This window comes from Paralichthys olivaceus, chromosome 15 (genome assembly GCF_024713975.1).
Source record: "Paralichthys olivaceus isolate ysfri-2021 chromosome 15, ASM2471397v2, whole genome shotgun sequence".
Classification (NCBI taxonomy): domain Eukaryota; kingdom Metazoa; phylum Chordata; class Actinopteri; order Pleuronectiformes; family Paralichthyidae; genus Paralichthys; species Paralichthys olivaceus.
Window position 1 is genome coordinate 14,552,776 of NC_091107.1, and position 19,990 is coordinate 14,572,765.

Consider the following 19,990-nt stretch of genomic DNA (forward strand, 5'->3'; position numbering starts at 1 on the left):
TGGTCTACCACAGATTTGCAACACTTGAAGCTGTTTATTATTCTCTGTTAATAATGAATTAAAAACCAGAACCATAACTCAATAAGCAAAATGAGTCTTTAAACTTAAAAAAATAAATTATATCGTTGGTTTTACTGGATATTTATCAATGTGACCGATATGAAAATGTTGTTTTCTGGTGTGATACATTAGAGTTCCTAAAATGGATCTTATGGTCATTTTAGCTTTGCTGTGATTTTGTGAAACTGATTACTGGACAACAGGTCATGACAAGACTGACATTTTCTGTGTACATATTTCTACATGCTTTTTTCCAGGTTCACATAAAGGTCACTGTGACCTTTACCGTTGACAACTGAAACATAGTAACGTATCTTTGAGTCAAAGTGAAAACTAATCAAAGGTTTAAGAAATTCCAAACCAAAATCCAACAACCAAAATCAAGTCAGTTAATCCTTGACTCCAAATGTGAAAGGATTCCTTAACGACGTTTCAAAGATATCACCTTCACAAGGCAAAAAATGTGCTTTGTGTGGTCACCATGACCGTTTACCATCAAAATCTAATCAGTCTATTCTTGTGTCCAAGTTAATATTTGTAACAGATTTGAGGAAATTCCCTCTAGGCATTCTTGAGATATCGCGTTCAGGAGAATGGGACAGACAGACGGACAAACCTGAAAACAAAATGCCTCCAGCCACTGGCTGTCGCTGTCAAATAAAAAAATCAATCAAACCCAAGGATTTCAAACAAAGCTCTAATCGTGTCCTCTGTGAGGAGCTGGAGAGGAACATAAAATACTTCGACAGATAACAATTAGATGAATCCAACAATACTGTCGCGTGATGAGAGAAAATACAAACCAAAATAAAAACCAGATAACAGCTAAATGTTTCTTACACGGTAAATATCTCTGAACTGGCTTTCTTTGGGTGCTAGTTTCTTCATCATTACAAAATTAAAAGTCATAGAAACTGACGCCTGTTCGTGAAGAAGTACAAAAACAAAATATTTTTATGCAAATATTTATGTAAAGGAACTACTTCAATGAAGTACAATATAAACACATTCAATTTACAAAATCTCTGGGAGTTGACATTTAAGTCCTATTTGATCACAGAGTCCACATTTATATGAAATATGTTGTGATAATTAATCACTGTACTTTTTCCCTCTTTTTCACAACTCTTCAATTTCCATTTCCAACATTTAAATTAACTAACATATGTGACTGCAAACAAACATTTCATTTGATGTATTGTGTAATTTTACTACCCATTATTAAAGCTAAATCTATAAAACTATATGCAACACAAGAGAAATATGGCCTGCAACCTGCCTTAAAACTAATATAGAGCATAATAATGAATTTTGTTCGCAAATTATGTATGTGTGATTTTCTCTGAAGTGATAATTGTTTGATCACATGCATATTTCCAGATTTTTAATTTTAAAAAATCACTAAAAAAAGTGTAACTGCTGAATTTAAAGACATATTAATTTTCCTCTGAGGCAGAAGTTTACTCCTTTTTGAGGAGAGTAATCATGATCATTCAAACACCTGAAATGTCGCGTTGTGATTAAAACTATTGAAATACTAACATTTTAAGTGAATCTCAAACGTCTTAAGGGTGGTAGGAAAAAGCCAGCAATGGGTGAGAACATGTCACTGTGAAAACAGTGATTTCTTGCAACATCAATTTTAAAACCAAACACACTCAAACAAGTCAAACTCAAATGAAATCCATCGACGTCAATCATTATTTAGTAAAAACACTCAGTTGAAGCATCAACAGCAACAAAGGAGAGCGAGCAGGAGGAGAAAGACTCTATATTCACATGTACCTCCTCAAACACAAAGTTAAATACTAAAACTAAAGTCCATTGCTAAATGTACTAATGTTTCACTTTGTGTGTGAACAAAGTGTCGTGTTCACGCTGTGACAAACAGTGCAGGTCAGTTCAGTAGGTTGTAGAGTTACTCCTTCCTTGTTTCTGCGTCCTCCTTCAGCTTCTGCTCCTGCATACGACTTCGAGCGGAGCCTACATTTTAAAAAAGAAACAGAGGAACATACATCAACTAATGTTACAAACAGTAAAAATACATGTTGAGAATACAGTAGTTGTTACTTACTCATCTCTGCAAGCTTCTGTATCAGTGTAGAATCTCCACCAGATTTGCTGTAAATTGAAATATATGAAGTGAGCTCCATTCATCAATTTTAGTTGTTTGCTAAACAAAGTGTAATAATATGGATTTAGTCTCTATAGTAGCAGTGTGATCCATTCTCAATGAAACTGAGGCTCTTTCCTCGTACTCTTTGCTTTCCTCGTACTCTTTGCTTGGTTGTAATAAATATTATGTTCATGTGTTGAGTCACTTTGATAAATAATGATAATAAAATAGTGAAGTAAATAAATCAGGTCGCCAGTGTAACCAACCTGCCGTCAGCTTCATCTTGTCCGTCGACGTCGAACCGTAGCCTCTTCAGAGGCTTTGGAGCGGAGCTGAGATCCAGAGTCCTCTTAAAGGAGCGATCGCTGCTGTTGACCATCTGGTTGATCTTCTGGAACCGACTGGTTTGCTGCAGACGAACAAACGAAAACATAAAGAGAAGAGTCAGTGAATAAAAGATCAGACATGTTTCTTTAACATGTGAGAGAGCAAACAAAAGAGTTACCTACCCCAAAAGATTCGCCGATCGATACCAGCATTCTGTAAAAGTGAAATGAAAAGATTAGTAATGTAAGTGCAGGGGCTATTTTTTTAAATCTATTTAAAGGATCAAGCTGCTCGACAAGTGTCAAACTGCTGTGAATGTAAAGAGCTGACCTGGAGCGAGGAGTCATGATACCCGGGGACATGCGTGGGTTTTTCAGTGGGGAGATGTACACGTTGTTGCTGCCCGGCACACGCAGAGGGGAATTAGGGAACTTGTAGGGACTGCGTGGTATTTGTGGGATAGGAGAGAGGGTAGGCGGCTAGAAAAAAATCAAAACAGCAACAATGAGAGGGTATCGTCGATATATACATTCTCAGCATCTGATCTGTGCATGCTTCAAGATAAACTGTAGCTTCTGATGGGGTAGACGTCTCACCCTGGTGGACGCATACTGCAGGATGTTGGTTTTCAACCTCTGCATGAACACTTGATTGTAGAAGACTATGATGGAGTCATAGTGGCCCTCAGTGATCAACACATGCTTAAAGGTCTGCAACCCAGAGCAAGAGGAAGAGATGTGAAACAAACTATTTTATATTTTAATTCAACATGAGGCATGACAACAAAAACTGTGATGATTGAATGGTTAAGTCACCTCCTGGTTGGTGTTGGGCAAGTTCTTGTAAGCTGTGACAATGGTCTTGAAGCGCAGATCCACACTCTTCACTTTACATATGGCATACATGGCTGACATCATCAGCTGTAGGAACAACACGGAGCAGTTTGAGAAGAAACAAAAACACGTGGAGAGATGCTGAGAAAACAAGAGCGCAAAGAGAAACAGTAGGAGAAACAAAAGAGATAGAACTGAGAGCAGCATCTCGTCAGGTTACCTGGTCGAGGTGACGGTCCCTCATCAGCTCGTACTCATGCTGCAGTGTGTGCTGGAAAAGTGTCCACATGATGGGCTCCAGTTCAGGGTGGGAGGAGAGCAGGTAGGAGCAGAGTATCTTCAGCCTCGTGTAGGCAAGACGGTACACTGCAGAGAGGGGAGAACCTGTAGGATTACTGCACTGAATAAAACCAATACCACAAACATTTGATGTCATTGTGTAATACTTTCAAATACAAATTCTTATTATGTTTTTCATGTTCACACAGGGGGGTGATGGTGTTAAGACCAGAGGTGGAAAGCCTCCACAAAACAATTTTAAACATCTCATGTTTTTGTGAGGAAAATAACAATAGCAGATTAACATGTCCTATGTGGTGATCGCTTCTAGCTGTGTGACCGTCAGGTCATGGTCAGGGTGAATGAAAAACATTTGTAGCTGTGGCATGTGATCACTGACTGGAATCACGGTGACTGACAGTAGATGTGGAATGCTGCACTTTCCAAAAGAGGTGGAAAGACTTTTTGGTTGAAGTAAAGAAGGAGTCTACGTGGTCACTGTGATGAAAATATCCAATATGCTACTAAGTACTACTGGCACTGGACAAAGTTAAACTGCATTTTCTTACTCTGCCAGAAAAAAGACAAAACGTGAATATGCCAGTAGGTTGAGCAATTCTCCTTTAGGCATTTTGAGACAGGTTTTCTAACATGAAAAGTAAACAAAAAGAATTTTAGATATCTGTTAAGCTGTTTTTTAATAAAGGCTTTGTACTTGACAGCCTACAACTTTCACATTCACAAACCAACTCCTGGTTTAGACTTTTTTGTCTGCACATTTTTATGATACAGAATTTATCCAAACATTATCTTGAGAAAATGAATGTCTTGTTGGAAACACTGCACATCTTAACCAAGATTTATCTGCACTGATCAAAAATAAGAAGGTATGAACTTGATATCTTACATTTTTTATAGAAAAGGCTGAGAGAGTTGGACTTGGAGTGTCGTGGGATCTGAGTAGGTGGCTGGGTTGGCGCGTGAGAGGAAGCATGAGAGTTGACCGTGCCTGGAGACTCAGGAGGCAAAACACGATGGCCCGGACGCACAGGGGACAGATATCTGCGAGAAAAGTCATTGTCGTAAACTAGCAAAGTAAATGTGAAACGAGGGGTTTGAGAATAACATTGGGCTCATTATGAATATACGTCATGGACATTTTTCTTTTTATCAAGATGTCAATCTTGACTCACAGGTCAGCTGCGGTGTGGTTGTGCTGCAGTGGTTGGTTGAAACTGGCTGGGGTCTCCACCTGTTCTGCTGCTCCGCTGTCATGCTCCTGTTTCAGCAGGTCAAATAGCGGGGAGCCCTGAAGAGACACAAACACGATGATTACATTTAACTACACGTGAATAGAAACATATAAACTGCTTACTGGACAATGTAAGGAGTAAACCTTGGAATGAAGAGAAAAACCTACTGATGGCTGAAATGAAGGAAAGTTGAAAATAAACTTTTACAGATGGAAACACCTTCATCTTCACTTGAGGAGCCATCAAAACCTTGCAAATACGAAAAATCGATTAAAATGTCTTATATATTTATCATTAAATTTTAGCTATTCTTAATCCCATTTTACATTTTATATGACTTATGATTTTTTCACAGTAACAATTATTAGAAATAATTTTAAAAGTAATTTTCAGTTTCCCAAAGCCCATAAAATCTTTAAAGTCTGGTTTTGTCCCACTAACAATCCAACACCCCAATCTGTTCAATTTACAATGATGCAAAAAAGAGACAAGAAGCAAATCCCCACGTTAGAAGAGTGAGTTTGGCATTTCTTTCCTTTAAATTTCACCCAAACAATTTGTTAATTGCGTGGATTTCAATCCCCTAATTGTTTCAGCTCTTGCAGTCTTACTGACAAAGTGGTACCACAGGACACAGGGATGTTAATCTATTGAGAAAGAATTTAAATTAAAATATGAATTTAAATCGCTGTTTAAAAAATGATGAAAAATACTAATGGACTGTTGACCAGATGACATATCCTATCAGATCATATATCACGGAGAGAAAAATCTGAAATGAGATCATACACGGAAGTGGGTGTAGCTAGTACTCAGCAATTTCAACAGTGAGTGCAGGTACAGACCTGCTCTTAGAACATTCTTCATGTCACAGCTGCCACACCCGTCTGACGCAACTGACACACAAAAAGTATGCTTGCCATTGGTTTGAATCAACAGCATTCAGTGACGTGTTAACTATAAACTCGCGTTTAATGTAGAGTATCTAGATTTAGCTGGATATTTGAAAAGCCCATGATTTAAGTTTGTAATTGAAAACAGGAACATTGAATATGGTGAGCAACACACATTTCTAATAAAGTCTCCTTATTCAAACAGTTCCATGCAGTAACAAAGCTGCGATGGGAGGACTTTGCTCCCAGTGGAGGCTCCTCCCTCTATGTTTCAACAGTCCAATGAGTTTGAGCCTTTCACTTGCAGCCTGCTCTGAAGTTTTAGATTTATAGTCCGACAGGAGCAGAGTAACAATTACCATGCCCCCCCCCCCCACAGAGGGCTGCTGCAGTAACAGACAGAAGAGCGAGAGAGGAGGAGATCCACTCGACTGTTCGCAGAGTTGAAAAGACACATGATACTTCTCTCAGAAAGGATAAAACATTCGGAATGTGGACGCAGCTGAAAGCTCAACTTAAATGAGGAATATTAGTTGTGGACAGCTTTGGATACAGACAGGTATTTTCCGGAGTTGCTGTCTCCTTTTCTTTTCTGTATTTCTTGACATAAAAACACATGGTAATGTCACAATTCGATTCTAGCTATTCCTGCCTGTTGCACACAGTTGGATAAACAAGTTCAGCTTCGATTTTTTGGACGCTCCGGCACATGACTGAGGAGGACGCCTTCACTCCGTACACGTTCCAGACTCACCAGTTAAAGATGCAAAATAGCATGAACTGCAATAAGAGCGATGACTTTAAATACCCTCTGTACAGCTCGGTTTTCAGCCTGGTTTTTGTAATTGGACTAATTCTCAACATGGTGGCTGTATATATTTTTGGCTGTACATTGAAGCTGCGAAATGAGACCACGACATACATGATAAACCTTGTGGTTTCAGACTCTCTCTTTGTTCTCAGCTTGCCTTTTCGGATCGTTTACTTCATTAAACGTGAATGGTTATTTGGAAGTGTGCTCTGCAAGATCTCGGTGGCTGTATTTTACACCAACATGTATGGCAGCATCCTCTTCCTCACCTGCATCAGTGTTGACCGCTTCCTGGCCATAGTGCACCCATTTCGGTCACAGGCTATCCGCACTAAGAGAAATGCCAAACTGGCCTGCTGTGTGGTGTGGGTGATGATTCTTTCTGGGAGTATACCCACAGGGTTTCTTTTGGACACCACTTCACCCAAAAATGCCAACTCCTCCTTCTGCTTTGAAAACTACTCCAAAAAACAGTGGAAGGCTGAGCTGTCCAAGGTGGTGGTGTTAATTGAGACTGTGGGCTTCATCATCCCGTTGATGGTCAATGTGTTCTGCTCGGTCATGGTGCTGCGGACACTAAGGAAACCGCAAACCATTAGCCGTGGGGGGAACCTCAACAAGACCAAAATCCTGAGGATGATCCTTGTGCATCTGCTCTTCTTCTGCTTCTGCTTCATCCCCTACAATATCAATCTCATCTTCTACGCCCTGGTGCGCTCCAATATCCTGAAGGGATGCTATGCAGAATATGTGGTCAGAGCTATCAACCCTATAGCTCTGTGCATAGCAGTGACCAACTGCTGCTTTGACCCAGTCATTTACTACTTCACTTCTGAGACCATTCAGAGCTCCATCAGACGCAAGACCACAGTGTGGTACAACGGGACTCGGCTATTCGACCGACTGCAGATGGACAGCCCGCAAAGCAGCCCAATCTCCACACCAAAAAGCCTGACGCTGAGGAGTCTCAGGTCAAAAACGTTTGTCAGTGAGTCAACAGTCTAATGAAGACTCAATTATGTGACATGATAAATAATTCAGGTGAAACTCAAAGGACATGGGTGGAAACAGAGTGGCCTCAAAGATTGTAACAACACAAACAACTGTTTCTAAGGAGTCACTCTCTGACCCTGGACACCAAAGAGAGTTGGACTTGGACTCATGACACTGAGACAAGTCAGACAGCAGAGTGTGTTGCGGCATAAATACTGTTTAACTCATTTACAATTCCCAACATATTTGTGAGAAAACGAGTTGTAAGAAGAATGTGTAAAGACACTGTACTTGTCCTGTAATTCCTTAGCTCAGATTTTAATGTTGGAAAATTCTTAAGCAATGCTGAACCAGTATTTCTTTTTTTCCTTTTATATGAGCTGTGCTGCGGAGTTTAAGTATTTGTGGCCTCAGCAGGGCTTTTAAGCACTTTAAATAGCAGTATGTTCAGAAAGAGCATGTATCCATTATACTGAAAGAAAATAAACAGTTATTAACTTATATATTTGGAGTTTTAAATTGACTACTTGTGAAATGTCTGCATTAGAAGGTTTCAGATGTGTGTATGTCTCATTGGGTGCTACCAGTCTATCACGAATCAATTAATCAGACAGGTATGAACAACACAGCAACACGTACTCTAGTTGGCCAATACCATGACTGCACAATGACTCAATGATTTTAAATACAGATTACAGGTAGGGTTCAATGATTGACAGGCAATGCTGCACTAAAACAGCCCTATCTGGATAACTGGGACTTTCTGTAGAGAATGTGGAAAGGATAAAAACGAGGAAAAGAAAAATTCAGAATAAGCAACGCTAACTAATAATGAAAACACAGCTCACAGTGGTGGAATGGTATATGGTTTGGCTTGAATGCAGCTTGTTTCTTCTTGTGAAAGTTGTGAGCTGCAAGACTCAGCACTACTGCATTCCTTTTGAGAGTGTTGCCCTGAGGGTCTGCACTGACATGGGTAGTCTCATCACTACGCACGAGTGACAAAGATTGAGAAACCAAGCGAGCAACAACATGTCTCCTGAAAGAGAAGAACCTTTACAGAGAACAGTACAGAGGTAATGGATGAAATCATGAGTCAGGTCACTGGTGACTGCTGCAGATCACTTAGATAAATAAAGGATTTTGTAATTTCTAAAGGGACAGATCACCGAAAAATTAAAATTCATTATCTATTTACCACTATGCCGATGGAGGGGCGGGTGCGCGTTTGTGCGGCTACATCCGCTAGCTTCGCTACTTCTGGTAGTGGACTTTTAAGCTAAAAACATGGTGTATATTACCTTGTTTCGAGTCGAATTTGAATACCGGGGCTTGCGGAAACTTGGATGACACCAGAATCAGAAATACTTTATTGATCCCAGGGGGAAATTGTGTAACGATCAGTATGAAGGCAGTTTATGTTTTATCTCTTGTTCTATTACGTCTGAAGTAGAGGTCGCCTTCGCTGAAACACTGTTTACCCTTGAAACTCCTAAAGTGTAAACTCTATCGACATAGTGGTGAGTAGATAATTAGTGAATTTTCATTTTTAGGTGAACTAATCCTTTAAGTTTTACTTTGCCATGTTTGGATGCCTTACACTACTACACTTCATGCAAACTTCACAATGCAAATGGACCTTCTCCACCCAGAACAATATTTGTACTAGATAAAAATATCTGACCCAAGGCCCCATGCCTTATTATTTTTAAGAATATATTAATATTACATTATAAATATGAATGATTCTGATTACTGATTAATGTTATTTGCATGTAGGGTTTATTAAACAGTAAAAACAAAACTATAAATCATTTTTTGTGATTAACATTGTTAATAAACAAGTTGGTATTTATTTTTTCCAGCACAGGAGAATAAATCTAACCAGCTATTTTGCAGACAAGACGTTTTGTATATTTCACATATTTTTATCTCATTCAGATTTGTGTAACGTGGTGTGTAAAGTGGTGTATGGCTTATTCATCCTTTGTGCCATAGTAACTCATAATCTGATTCAAAATATTGAAATACACTGGTTTAATTACAGCTAAATGTAAATGGTTAAGTTTGGTTGTCTTATTGTAAAGTGTACAGAAACTTCTGATTTGGACAATAGGTGCAAAGACTAATTTATTTCTGACATATGGAATCAAACCGTTTGTCTCTGGTTGCTACACTACTGTGATTATTGCACCTTCTTTTAGTGATTTATTACTTAGTCCAACATTGGACCAATATAGTTAATTATCAACTCTTCTGGTAGGTTTCTAACAAGTGCCCATAAACATGAAGGTAATGAAACTGTATGTGTGTAATTGTAAGACTGATTACAAAATGTGAGAAAACTAGTTCAAATCTGTCAATCATCATCCAATCTAAATGTCTATACAAGTGTTTAGAACTTTTGATGCTTACTAAATAATTTCACTAAGTGAGCTAAAAACTGTGCATGTGCACATATATGCATGTGTGTGGAGAGAGAGTGGGCGACAGATGGGGGAAAGGGAGAGAGTGTGTCTTTTCCAGTCAGTGGCATTTGTCCAGTTGCATCCTAACAAGTTATCCTGCTGCAGAACACCAGCTAACAGGAAAACTATCCTACTGTCGCTGCACCAATGCGATCCTGATATTGGTAAGTGATAAAAGTTTTTCTCAACATATACAGCATATAATGGATTAAGTTTAAGTAATTAATATTATTATTATAGTCATTATTCTTAAGATAAAGATGTAATGTAATTAATTCTTGATCACATTAAGCAGAATTTAAAAGTTACTTTTCAGACAGTGAGGGTGAAAACAGCTACTGTATAATTATTTAGTGATCAGACCGCCAAACTAACTAAAGTACTATTTAATACAAATAGCTTCTTTTATTTTTTATTTTATTTTTTATTTTTACAGAATCTGAATGAAATGACTTATATGAAAGAATGCCTGACTGAATGTAGGTCTGGTCATTAAATAATGTTATGGAGACGGAACAAATGCTAATTAAAATGATAACAGAGATATTTAGTTATTTTGTTTATATTTTTTAAATATATTTCAATTGTATTTCTTAAATTCAACATCAAATATACAGAATCATGATATAACTTATATTAAGAATAAACTGAGTCAGTGGTAACGATTCAATTCGAACAGTGTTGTCCTTTTTGCAAATTCATTAAATGTATAATGAAGTTTTTTTCTTTTTTCCACGCTCTGCATGTAATGAAACCAAATGTTTGCTTGTTTTATGGGAGCAGGAAGCAGCAGTTAAAATTTTATTGACAGTATTCGTTCCAACTGTCCTGCACATCAAACATTAATTCAGCTGCGTCTGCTGTAGTGGTGCATTCACCACTGCATCCTTATATCCCATAAAATGGGGGACATTTTGAGTTTATTTAGCTTTTATTGCTACAGCAGATGCTACTGAACATGCTCCTAACTTGAGTTTATGTTCACATCAGATATGAGAGCGACACAATGACCTAAAGTTCGGAGGCAGAAAATAATTTTCGGACATGGACCAGTGGAATATGAGCGATGCTCCAGTCAAGTCATTCTCACCTTTGTCTAACTGCACCATGGACACCAGCTACCGCTTTACTTTCTACCAAGTGTCCTACAGTGTCATCTTCCTGCTGGGGTTGGCCACCAACAGCCTGGCTCTGCGCAGACTCTGTCTATCACCCTTCACCATCAACAGCACAGCCATCTACATGGTCAGCCTGTCAACTGCCGACTTGTTTTTTGTCATCTCCCTTCCTCTGAGAATCTACTACTATTACCATAAGGCTCAAGCCTTGTCCTCCATCACAGGAGACCTGTCCAGCTGGACTCCCGGGGCGGCATACTGCCATTTTACTTTTACCCTCAAATACATCAGCCTGTACGGGGGCATCTTCTTCCTGGTGTGCATTGCTGTGGACCGTTACTTTGCTGTGGTGCACCCTCTTGCACCATCAGTCCGCAGGCTGCGTGTTGCGCAGCTGGTAAGTGGGGGGATCTGGTGCCTAGTGCTGGGGCTAAGTGTGAGTCTGTCTCTGCTGCGATCTGCAGCTGCTCACCAAAACCAGCCCTGTCTGTTGGACCCGACCTCTCAGCACCACCGCACCATCATACTGGCGGTCCTCTGCATAGTGCTGGGCTTATTTCTGCTTCCCACTGTGCTGCTTCTCTACAGTTACTGCAGAGTGCTGAGCGTGCTGAGCCACCCAAGACACCGCTCTCGTAGTCAGCACCACAGCCGCAAACACACTCTCACAGTCATTTACTGGGTTCTGGCCATCTTTCTCTTGTGCTTCCTCCCTTATCACATCAACCTGCTGGTATACACACTCGCTCATTTAGGGCTGCTGTCCCATTGTGGCCTGGCCAAAGTGACCAAGGCTGTGCACCCTGTGATGCTGTCACTAGCCAGCTCAAACTGCTGCCTTAACCCACTCATCTACTATTTCTCCAGCAGCCTGGTGCACAGGGAGACGCCTGGTGGTGGAGGCAGTGGCAGTCTGTGACATAGATCGTTTCAAGCACTGAAAATTACAATTTTAAAAAAGCACAAGGGTTGTTTGATTGAAATGATTTACGCAAGTTACCGGTACTTAATCTATTTACATAAAGTATTCAGTTCCTCATACTGTGTCCACTAGTTTGTAGTAGATGACAACACAAAATAGGTTATCAGCATTTAGCATGTATTGCAATAGATTTAACAAGTTTTGTGTGTCACTCTGGAGCAGGTTCCAGAGGATCTGGTTCAGTGCCATACTAAAATGTATTGTCAGCTGTGGTTAGCTGAGTCATTTTTCTCTGTTTATTTTGTTTATGCAACTTTGATGTGTTTGGGAGATATTTGGACTCTGCCTGTGATTTGTCATCATTATTCATATGGTTTATATGTTGATCTTTTAAGTTCTTTTAAATGTGCCAATAAATGCCATATACAGTATCTTTATCTTAATCTTGTGTTATAAGGAAATCTTACAAATACAATTATACTGTGTAATGAAGTGAAAAAACTCACTGTTCTCCATGCAATCCTCTCCATGATGAGGTTCTCGCAAGTCTCCAGATGTTTGACAATATCTTTGCTCAGTGTGGGGTAGGCCTTGATGAAGCTCTCGATAACTTTGTAGAAGTCAAAGGCGGCGAGGTTAAACACATCCAGTATCCAGGGGAAACAAACATCTGTCCCAGCTGAGTCCCCACCGCCATGGTTGTATCCTCCAGCCTTAAAACAGCTCTCTGAACATGAGGAGCAAACAACATAAACACCACTTGTCACAAATCTACAAGATATTTAAACATTGATTTGTATTATTCATTAATGTAAGATATAACACAACTATTTAGGAAATAGTTTGCATTGGTGTCTCCTATTTATTTGGAAGCAAATTACGTAACCCACCTCCATATGCTGCCATGACCACCTCCAAAGCACAGGCCAAAAGTGATGTGTGGAATGTGGAGTCATTGAGGAGTTTACTGGAATGGAAATCATATGACTCTGCTCAAGGCAAATAATACTCGACTACACATCAGACAACAAAAGGATTCAATATAAATACAGCTAAAGAATAAGTGACTACACACCAACATTGACCGGATTTATAATTCTCTTTTAAATTATAAAAAAACATACCTGAAATTTTGCACAGACAGTCGCTTCTCTTCCTACAGAGAGAAAATAAAAGTTTTATTAAAAAAACAAAATGAACAAGTTATTTTACACTTTCATATGTTGAGTAAACAGGTGTGAAAACTTCTGCTCTAAAGTCTACACTTCCTTCTTGTTTACAGACGTCATTTTCTCTCTATTATATTTCTGAGTAAACAGAAGTAATGAGGTCATGAAAAGTGAAAGAACATATTGGAAAATGTTACGCATTTGATAATATCTTCAAAATTCAATAGATTAATATATCGTGTTCTGAGAAATGCTGAATTAGAATTTTCTTGAGCCTCTGAATAAAAACATTAACAATAAAAATACTGAATAAAATGGTTGAAAGATAAATCAAATAAGTCACTGTACCGATTTCAACATTGCCTCCATGACTTTATAATACAGTCGTACTCCGAGGGTAAATCGCTGAAAAGACAAAAGAGCATTGCAAGTTGAACATTTCAATCATTTCAGCATGTGGCCAAATTTCTAGCTCAGCGTTAGTTCATACCTGCTTTCCAAGTACGATACAGCGCGGGCCGACTGCCTGACCAAAACTTTCACTAAACGCCTGATTGAATGTCTCCAAACGCTTCAGCATGTCTTGTGTCGGGTCCACGGTACAATTCTGACAACAGATGAGAAGAATATAGGATATATGTCAAATTTAGGTGGCGAGATGCAGCTTCAAGGTATATTTAATTTAGGCGAAACACTTGCGGGGACCCACTTTGAAATATGTAAACAGGTTAGTAGATGGCTGGTCCCCAGTAGAGAGGAGATCACTCCTCAACTGTTGAATGGAGGTCATGGCAGCTCTGACAAGACAAAACAAAAATCAGACAACCTTAAAGGACAAAGTCAATAACCCCAATTTGTTGATTTATAAACACATTCAATATACATTAACGTTGCTTTTTACATCTCCCAAATATATTGAGATATAGTTTAATATTTTCAAACCAAATTTGATTACATTATGATGGTTAATGTGTGAAAAACTCCATTCTGAATTTGGAGTGCTCATGCATCATTTCCATGCAGTTACACCTGGTGCTCACTTTGTAGGAAGGTGGTTCTGCTTTGATACCAATGGAAACCAAATACAAAGGAAAAGTGTATTAGTCCATATAAAATTGGCTAAATTTACTTGTTAATTGTGTTAATATGGGATTTGATTTATTCATTGGTGATGCATGTACTTTTTTCCCCACACTAACAGTTTTCCCAACAGTTTACATGATATGATGCAAGCACAGCTTCAGTCCTTCTCCTCCAGGTAAACACTAACTAACACAGAGAAGAGCAGGTGAGTGACTGCTAACTGCTCACCTGATTGGAGTCTGTGGAGGGATGAGTACAGCCTCTTCATCTGCCAGGTTTTTCTTTGGTGTCATCTCCACCTGTGATCTGGAAGCAGCAGGAGCAGTTAATTAAGCACTTTACTCTAAATTCTATGAACTGATCTGCAAGATCAATATCAAATAATTAAATAGTGAAGAAAAGAAAATTACACTTCAACTTTAGGCAAAAGAACAGTCTCGTCTCTGTCAAAAAACAGTCGTCCATCGATGTCTCTCGTCTTGAGGTAGTGTTCTTCATATTGTTGATTCAGGTCATTCACCTGGGGGTGAAAATTAAAGGTTGAGGTTACATGCAGGTAAATGGCTTCCCATAAAAAATATAAACACCATCCCTGTGTTTCACTTGTGCCCAACAGAGTGAGTTTTGTCAATTTAATGCTACATTTAACAAGGCACCAAATCCAAAAGAGCTAAATACTCTCACTATAATAAAGATTTAAAAAACAAACAACTCTGAAATAAGGTAAAGGTTCAGTTTGTCTGCAACTAGTTGAGGAAAACAGACCAAGAGTAATAAAACAATCTGGGCCAAAAACAGTCTTTACGTTTTATTTCCAGTTACCCAGACCCGTCATGGATGAGATTAAATAAGGTGGAACTTGCACATTATTCAAATAAGGCACTTCTGTATATTATATGCACCACCAGTCCGTTGCTGGGGTAATGGGACAGTAAAATAAATATGTCCATTGTCCTTCGGAGGAGTGTCAGTGTCTGCAAACAGTAGCATCCTGTCTCTGTTGTCAGAACTGTCTCTGCGATATACAACCCTGACACACTACAAAGGGTCCACCTGCTTGAGTCCACATATTCCTGACACCATGTATGTGAAATCAAACATGTGAGAGCCACCAACAGCTGTCACACACTCAAATGCCCAACAACAGCAACCGTAATCATTAAGAGGTCACTAATGGAAACAGTAAGTGCAAATTGAGCAAAGTGAAATCAAACAGTGGAGCAGGTGTTGTCACAATCACCCACTTTACCTGAGGAAAATCTGGAGATCTTGAAAGATCCAGTGAGTCCAGGAAAGCCGAGAAACTGGTCTGGTAAACATTCTTCACCTGGAAAAAGTCATAGAGACGAAAAGTGAGGCCAGAAAACAACACACAGGAGGAGGTAGAAATGTGTATATGATGAATATTTGAACTGTGAAAAGAGGAGTGTTCTGACCTCCTCTGCATTGCATTCATTCTCATTGCACAAGGTTTCAAGAAGCTGCACATCCATCTCTGGCTCAGGAGGTCGGGATTTGACTTTGCTCTGGTTACGACGAGATGTTCGTGTTGGGGGGCTCTGGAGTTTACTGATGGCTGATTCTGAGAGAAAAAGATGTAAAACATTAGTACATCTATGGTAGCCATAAACAATAAATCTCTTCATGAAACAGAATATCTGAAGTTGCAATTCGGTTTTCCACTGCCCATGGCTGGGAAACTTGACTGACAGATCTACTAAGATAATCATAGATAAAAATAGATAATAATGGATTTTCAGATATGACCTCTGGGAAAAACCTGCAGTTTGTCTTTCACACATGCTCAACGCAGCAGGAGAACTTCTGCACAGACGGTTCACATGAGCAACAAATACTCTGCATTATTCAGTCGAGAGGTGGAGCACCCGGGTGCAGCAGGCAGAGGCCGGAAGTGACGTATTAACTCCGCTGTAGGGATCATGTGATCATTTTTACAGCCGACCAAATCTGTCGTCAGCTCTTTTTACCACAAACTATCTTGAAATCTTTGTCTGTGTCTTTTGCGTGTGTCACCTCTCATTCACAGGGAGATATTGGTTTTGTTTTTGTTTTCATTTGTGCGTTTGTGGCGTGTTAGAAGTCTCATCAACCCCCCACTTGCTTGTGGTTAATCCAGTGGGTTATCCCCTGCTGTGTTCACACATCGACTTCCCCTGGATTTCTACAGACTTTGTACTATAAGGTCAGGCGGATAAAGTCCGTAGAAACTGCAGAAAGTCTCACTCGGACATTTGCGTTCACACATGCACCTACTCTGGAGAAAATACGGAGGATCTGCGGAGTTCAGTTCATGTCTGAAAGCAGCTATACAATATAAACAAACTACTATACGACACACTATTATACTTACTACTATATTGTGCATATACTTTAAATAAATTATAGTATTTGAAATTCCTTAATGTGTACAGAAACACAGTAAATGTGGGAACATATCTACATCATGACTCAAAAATATCAAATATAATAAAAAACATTAATTCTTCTACATACACTTTTGAAACTTTTAAAGTTTCTTAAAGAAACCAGATGCTAAAGTGAATGAGACTAAATCTTACTGTAAAGCGGCTGCAGAAGGTCTGAGGGGCAGCGCTTGATGAATAACTCCAGCATACAAAGCAGCAGCTGGAATGATATGACCAGGTCATCCTCCATCTGTAAGACCCTTCCTGCAGACAGCACAGATGTTACACGTTAGATGCACCATCACGACAATACTGCCGCACACTACAGACGACAGCGCTGTAACAATGAGATGAAAAAAACAATTCATTTGGGCTCTACAGCTGTGCACTGAGGAGGAAGGAAGGATGAAAAGAAGAAGATAGAGCAACATGAAAACTATTCCATCAAGTGTGTTAACAGCTTGATCTTTCTTGTTTTTGTTCTTGGTAATGGGTTCAAAGCTTAACGTACCTTTGGCCAAGAGAAACATGGTCCAGCAGCTCCGCATGGTCTCCCTCTCCCTTGAAAATAAGACATCGAACCGTTAACCTTTCACTAGAGTTGCACGCAATTATCAAACACGAGTATATAAAGATACTCAAAAAGCAGTGTGTCAAACGCATTTCATTTGTGTCATCAATGACAAACTTACGTGCCATCAGAAACCAAAGCAAAGATCTTCTTGCAAGTCCTGAAACAATGATATTATGTTAAGTTCAAATGTTAAATTTCCCCACAAACAGTTCTATATCAATGGAGCAATGGGACGGTCAGGATGTGTTGACTCACTTCTCAAACCTCGCGTATAGAGCCAGGGTCATGTCATACTTCTTCTCCAGTCGTGTCATTGCTGAATTCACCTTGGTGGAAATCGTATCCACGTTTACATCCAACTTCCTGATCAGAGCCATGAACTGCTTTACACTACAAAAGTAAGGATGACGTATTAATTCCACTACAGAAATCACACATTTGTATGTTTGCACATGGAAATCTGCATTGGCCCTTATCACTAAAAGCCCTTGAATGTCTTTAAAAGTTTACATCTTTGTCAACATTGACTACAATGATACTGAAATATTTTTAGTATTGTTGCTTTTCCAGTTTCAAGTCCGCCATTTGTCAGAAATCTTATCAACATGCCTGCTTACTTGACATTTTACAGCTGTATTCTCACATGCCTATTTCTAGACATTTTACTAGTGGGCTGTGACTCAGAAATTCATGTTTTCACATACATCCCACCCAGAATTCAGTCACTACAATAAGATTAAAAAAATGTTGCAATATCCCTTCAGTGCTCAGCCCAGACATACTGTTTATTATTTTTGAACGAAGTGTCTATTCAAATCGGAGAAATCACATTACAAGCATTTGCACTATGCATGCTACAGAGTACTTACTTCAGACAAACTGCTTTCAGAACCTGAGTTAAGGTGAAGCAGGAGGCATCCATGTCTGTCACAGTCACAAACAGACAAGCACCCCACAGCCTTTTCTGACTGTCCTGAAATACATTGAACAGAGAGAATATTTATTTGAGATGCTTTTTCATCTACTTCTCTAACGCCATAAAGGATCGGTAAGTATTTTCATGTGAGTCAATGTCTGATACTGTTCTCAGTGACAAAAGTTAGTGTGTGAAAGAGGACAATGCATTTATAAACATATTTTCCCTTTTAAGGCAAATTGGATATTAGTTTCTGATAAGCTTTGCGGATGCTGACAAATGGGAAGTTGGCTTTTTGAAACTTATTCTTAGTTTTACGCTTACATCGCTCATATTTATATTGTAGTGAATGGTTTATTACTTGTATATGTCCTTTGCAAATCTTTAAAACAGGCACAGTTTGATTGGAGTAATGCTTGCAGTTTTTGAATCTCTATTCTTACAAAACAGCTTTCATCCACACTAATAGTTTCCATCAATGACCTTTCCTTTGCTTGACTAAGACTAAACTGACAAGCTGTGTACATGTATATATGCAAATACTTACAGTGACTTCCTCCATGGACTCTTGCACAGTTTTCCACAGGGTCCAGGCTCCGTCACACACCAGGTCTGTGACGTGCAGGCTCTTGCACAGGGTCACAAACTCTGCATCCTTGTCTCTGTGTCTGGAGGAGGGAGACATGCATCAATAATCATTATGGGGAACACAAACACAGCATCAGAACAACAACTCATGTGGAGAACACAAACACAGCATCGGAACAACAACTCATGTGAAGAACACAAACAGCTCAGAAACACTAACGCCTCCCTGAATGTGTATCACTCACGCGTATGTGTATAACAGCGTCACAACACACACTACAGACGACAATAACCTGTAACACGTGGACCCTTGTGTGTGATTGAAAGGTATCAATACGAAGCGGCATTATGTTAACACACGGGCCTAGCTTTGTGTGAAGCAGCTAGCTAAACAGCCTCACGATCACTCACTGCTAAAGTAAGACACCAGTAAAGCTAGCGTTAGCTTCACATTGCGGCTACAGCGTGTAAACAGTTTCTAGAGCAGCTGAACAACTCGCAGCAGAGACGAGAGAGCAGCCGCAGGAAAACTTACTTTTTAACAGATAACTCTGGACTCTCCTTCTTGTCCGGGGAAACACTCTCAGCCCCGGGCTTCAGCCCTTTGCTCTGCGGGGTCCCGGAGCCGCGCTTCTTAGGTGGCATCTCGGTGTTCGCTTAGCTGCGAGCTAAATGTGCAGGTTTTGAAAGTAAAACAGAGCTTATGAAGGAGGGGGAGCTGGTGTTTACTAAGTTTAAAGCCCACCACACGAATTCCGTAGCGACGCTACAACAAAACCCCGCTGCGGACTTCCTGAACGTGTGCGCGCTCGATTTGCAACACGGCAGTGCGCGGCGGGGCGCAGGTGTCGGCGGGGTCTCATCTGTTAGACGCATTGAACATTCAGAACTCCCACTAACGAGAATAAGAACTGTGTCTCCTGAGTGTCAATGATGTTTTATCTTAATTTGAAACCAGTGGCGCTGCCGACAGTGTCGATCACTCACCAGACTGCAGCTTCGTCTGAGGTCTACCCGTGGATCTCTGTGAACGTAAACAGATCAGTGTGTGAGCGCTGGGATCACGTGACGCACCGAAAACGAACGAACCCAAACTCACGAGAAGAAAACGCGGGAAAAGTTACTACGCAACATCCGCTCATTTGCATTTATCCCGCCATC

The 19,990-nt window shown here is 39.8% G+C and overlaps 3 protein-coding genes across 4 annotated transcripts; 2 read left to right on the plus strand and 1 right to left on the minus strand.

Annotated features, from left to right (window-relative positions):
* Window positions 1-1,011: 1,011 nt before the first annotated feature.
* On the minus strand, window positions 1,012-19,944 carry rb1 (retinoblastoma 1). Of its 2 annotated transcripts, XM_020085985.2 has the most exons (28): window positions 19,817-19,944; window positions 19,365-19,497; window positions 18,789-18,909; window positions 18,195-18,298; window positions 17,581-17,715; window positions 17,444-17,482; window positions 17,263-17,312; window positions 16,905-17,015; window positions 15,762-15,907; window positions 15,575-15,652; window positions 14,736-14,845; window positions 14,554-14,631; window positions 13,952-14,039; window positions 13,733-13,849; window positions 13,591-13,647; window positions 13,198-13,229; window positions 12,964-13,040; window positions 12,580-12,800; window positions 4,809-4,924; window positions 4,523-4,677; window positions 3,557-3,702; window positions 3,319-3,423; window positions 3,100-3,213; window positions 2,834-2,982; window positions 2,686-2,716; window positions 2,443-2,585; window positions 2,135-2,181; window positions 1,012-2,043 (listed from the first exon to the last, which is right to left on the minus strand). In XM_020085985.2, exons 2-28 carry the CDS (start codon window positions 19,472-19,474, stop codon window positions 1,979-1,981), a joined length of 2,745 nt encoding a protein of 914 aa, XP_019941544.1. In that variant the 5' UTR covers window positions 19,475-19,497; window positions 19,817-19,944; the 3' UTR covers window positions 1,012-1,978. The 2 variants fall into 2 exon arrangements, with proteins under 2 accessions (XP_019941544.1, XP_019941545.1); XM_020085986.2 differs by lacking the exon at window positions 19,365-19,497 and having other exon boundaries at window positions 19,817-19,919.
* Window positions 5,869-7,725, plus strand: LOC109628703 (lysophosphatidic acid receptor 6-like). The gene has a single exon (XM_069509962.1). It carries the CDS (start codon window positions 6,471-6,473, stop codon window positions 7,575-7,577), a length of 1,107 nt encoding a protein of 368 aa, XP_069366063.1. The 5' UTR covers window positions 5,869-6,470; the 3' UTR covers window positions 7,578-7,725.
* Window positions 8,586-12,214, plus strand: LOC109628704 (lysophosphatidic acid receptor 6). The gene is made up of 3 exons (XM_020085988.2): window positions 8,586-8,641; window positions 10,139-10,197; window positions 11,024-12,214. The coding sequence occupies exon 3, from the start codon at window positions 11,078-11,080 to the stop codon at window positions 12,068-12,070; it is 993 nt and encodes a 330-aa protein (XP_019941547.2). The 5' UTR covers window positions 8,586-8,641; window positions 10,139-10,197; window positions 11,024-11,077; the 3' UTR covers window positions 12,071-12,214.
* Window positions 19,945-19,990: the final 46 nt, after the last annotated feature.

Coding starts and splice junctions, on each gene's coding strand:
- LOC109628703 (XM_069509962.1), top strand. CDS start 6,471: ATGACTGAGGAGGACGCCTTCACTCCGTACACGTTCCAGACTCACCAG.
- LOC109628704 (XM_020085988.2), top strand. CDS start 11,078: ATGGACCAGTGGAATATGAGCGATGCTCCAGTCAAGTCATTCTCACCT.
- rb1 (XM_020085985.2), bottom strand. CDS start 19,474: ATGCCACCTAAGAAGCGCGGCTCCGGGACCCCGCAGAGCAAAGGGCTG. Junction 3,703..4,522: donor CAGCCTTTTCTATAAAAAAT/GTAAGATATCAA, acceptor CCCTCTCTGCAG/TGTACCGTCTTGCCTACACG. Junction 3,424..3,556: donor GGGACCGTCACCTCGACCAG/GTAACCTGACGA, acceptor TTGTTCCTACAG/CTGATGATGTCAGCCATGTA.